The sequence below is a fragment of the Haemaphysalis longicornis genome, unplaced genomic scaffold, assembly GCF_048455015.1.
Source record: "Haemaphysalis longicornis isolate Haplotype H1 unplaced genomic scaffold, Haemaphysalis longicornis Haplotype H1 scaffold_4, whole genome shotgun sequence".
NCBI lineage: Eukaryota > Metazoa > Arthropoda > Arachnida > Ixodida > Ixodidae > Haemaphysalis > Haemaphysalis longicornis.
The window spans coordinates 216369674-216371873 of record NW_027526361.1 but is presented as its reverse complement, the minus strand read 5'-3'; the positions used below and the strand labels follow the sequence as shown (position 1 = coordinate 216371873).

The window sequence follows — 2200 nt, the reverse complement described above, 5'->3', positions numbered from 1 at the left end:
GCGAGAGGCAAAGAAAGCTTCGGTTGAAAAGCCTGGTATGGTTTTACAGCTGCACCGGTGGCGTACATGGCGCGTAGGCTTCTTCGAGCAGGAATGGGAAACCAAACTGTGATGTTTCCGGTCGGCGAAACCTGGCGTCGCACTCTTCGTGAAAGTAACCTTGAATAGAAAATTTGCAATTGGTACTAGTATGAATGGGATATACTTGGCAGTTTTTTTTATTCAGATACCCTAAAGGCCCTTGCGGGCATTACATAGGGGGGGGGGGGGGATTACAACGAGATATTTCAAACATTTAAACACAATTCGCAGAGAAATGCAACTTATTACATATTACAGGTTACCAAACAATAAAGAAATAAAGAAAGAACAGAAGAATCAGGAAAAAGAAATGGGTGCAACTAAAAACACTCAATACAAAACCTGTAAATTCAGTTCATGTTGCTAAAAGCACACAGTTCTGTTTTTACAAGACATGCGCGTTCATATTGCGCTTCAGTTGTGCAACAAATGAGTAGTGATCACGAATAGCAGCAATTTCTTTAGGCAGCTTGTTCCAGTGGTAAATGGCCAGAAAGAGCGGTGATTGGCGAAGGAGATTTGTACGTGCGAAAATGGGGCGGACTTTGAAGGGATGGCCGAGGCGCGGAAAAATTTGATGAGGCGGCTTGATATGGGATGCAGTGAAGCATGATGGGGTATGATACATTCTGTGGAAGTGCGAGAGCAGAGCCAGTAGACGCCGTTTTTCTAGGGAGGGTAATTGGAGGGAATCTTTGATAGCCGTGATGCTGGATGTTCTGGAGTAGTTCTTGGTAATGAAACGAGCTGCTTTATTTTGTAACGACTCGAGCTTGTTTATTAGGTACGTTTGATTTGGATTCCATATTATAGAAGCATATTCCATTTTTGAACGAACTAAAGCTGTGTAAGTTAATAGTTTAGTTGACTGATTTGCTAAATACAAGTTGCGCCTAATGAATCCCAGTATTTTATTTGCTTTCGAAATTATTTCATCAATGTGATCATTCCATGTTAGGTTAGAACTTAAATGAACTCCTAAATATTTTAACGTAGTCACATTTTCTATGCACAAGTTATTCATAAAATACGAAGTGAACTGAACGTTACTAGATCTGGTAAATGTCATTGCTTTTGTTTTAGAAACATTAATTTCCATTTGCCAGTTCTCGCACCAAAGGGAGATTTTTTTACGTCGGCCTGTAAAGTATTAGAATCTTCGGAGGTTTTGATTTGTCTATAGAGAACGCAATAGTCCGCAAATAATCGAACTGTTGAAGACTTGTTTTTACAGATATCATTAATGTAAATTAGGAATAAAATTGGTCCAAGTACTGAGCCTTGAGGGACGCCAGATGTAACTTTTGCTAAAGCAGAAGACTGATCGCTTACTGAAACAAACTGGTAGCGATTGGTTAAAAAACTTGTAATCCAAATTATAATGGTACTATGGATGTTAAGCCGGCTAAGCTTCATCAATAGACGGGCATGAGGAACTTTATCGAATGCTTTCTTGAAGCCAATGAATATAGCCTCAATTTTTATTGACTCGTGAACAGCTTGATGAAGATCCGTAATGAGTTAAAATAATTGTGTTTCACAAGAGTGGCCTTGCTGAAAACCATGCTGATTATTAAAGAAAAAGTTATGCTTACTTAAATATTTCATCACTGCGGAAGATATTATATGTTCAAGTAATTTACCTGGAATACTAGTCAAAGATATCGGTCTATAATTTGAGGGCATTGAACGGTCACCTGATTTGTAAATGGGAGTGATAAAACCGATCTTCCAATCATCTGGCACTATTCCTGTATCTAGAGACTGCTGGAAAAGCGCGGCAAAATCAGAGATATTATGGGCTTAGTCATTTTCAGTATCTTTGGGCAAATTCCATCTGGACCAGGGGATGAGTTATTGGAAACGCGATTTATGGCCGCTTCGATTCCTTCAGGAGTGATTTTGAAGTCATTCATAGACGAGTTAATTGAAGTACATGCAAGATCAGGTGGTATGGGCTTTTCTTTCGTGAATACAGAGCTGAAAAAGGAGTTTAATTCTGTTGCCGCTTCAGATGGCGAGAGAAGCATACCGTTATTTACGATTGGTAAAGTGGATTGAGAAGAGTGTTTGGGATTAATTACTTTCCAAAACTTTTTTGGGTTGTTTGTTAACATGC

General features: G+C 39.1%; 1 protein-coding gene across 1 annotated transcript; it reads right to left on the bottom strand.

Moving 5' to 3' along the window:
* Positions 1–466: 466 nt before the first annotated feature.
* LOC144180216 (uncharacterized) lies at positions 467–1180 on the bottom strand. Its single transcript, XM_077708596.1, has one exon. It carries the CDS (start codon positions 1178–1180, stop codon positions 467–469), a length of 714 nt encoding a protein of 237 aa, XP_077564722.1.
* Positions 1181–2200: the final 1020 nt, after the last annotated feature.

Coding starts and splice junctions, on each gene's coding strand:
- LOC144180216 (XM_077708596.1), bottom strand. CDS start 1,180: ATGGAAATTAATGTTTCTAAAACAAAAGCAATGACATTTACCAGATCT.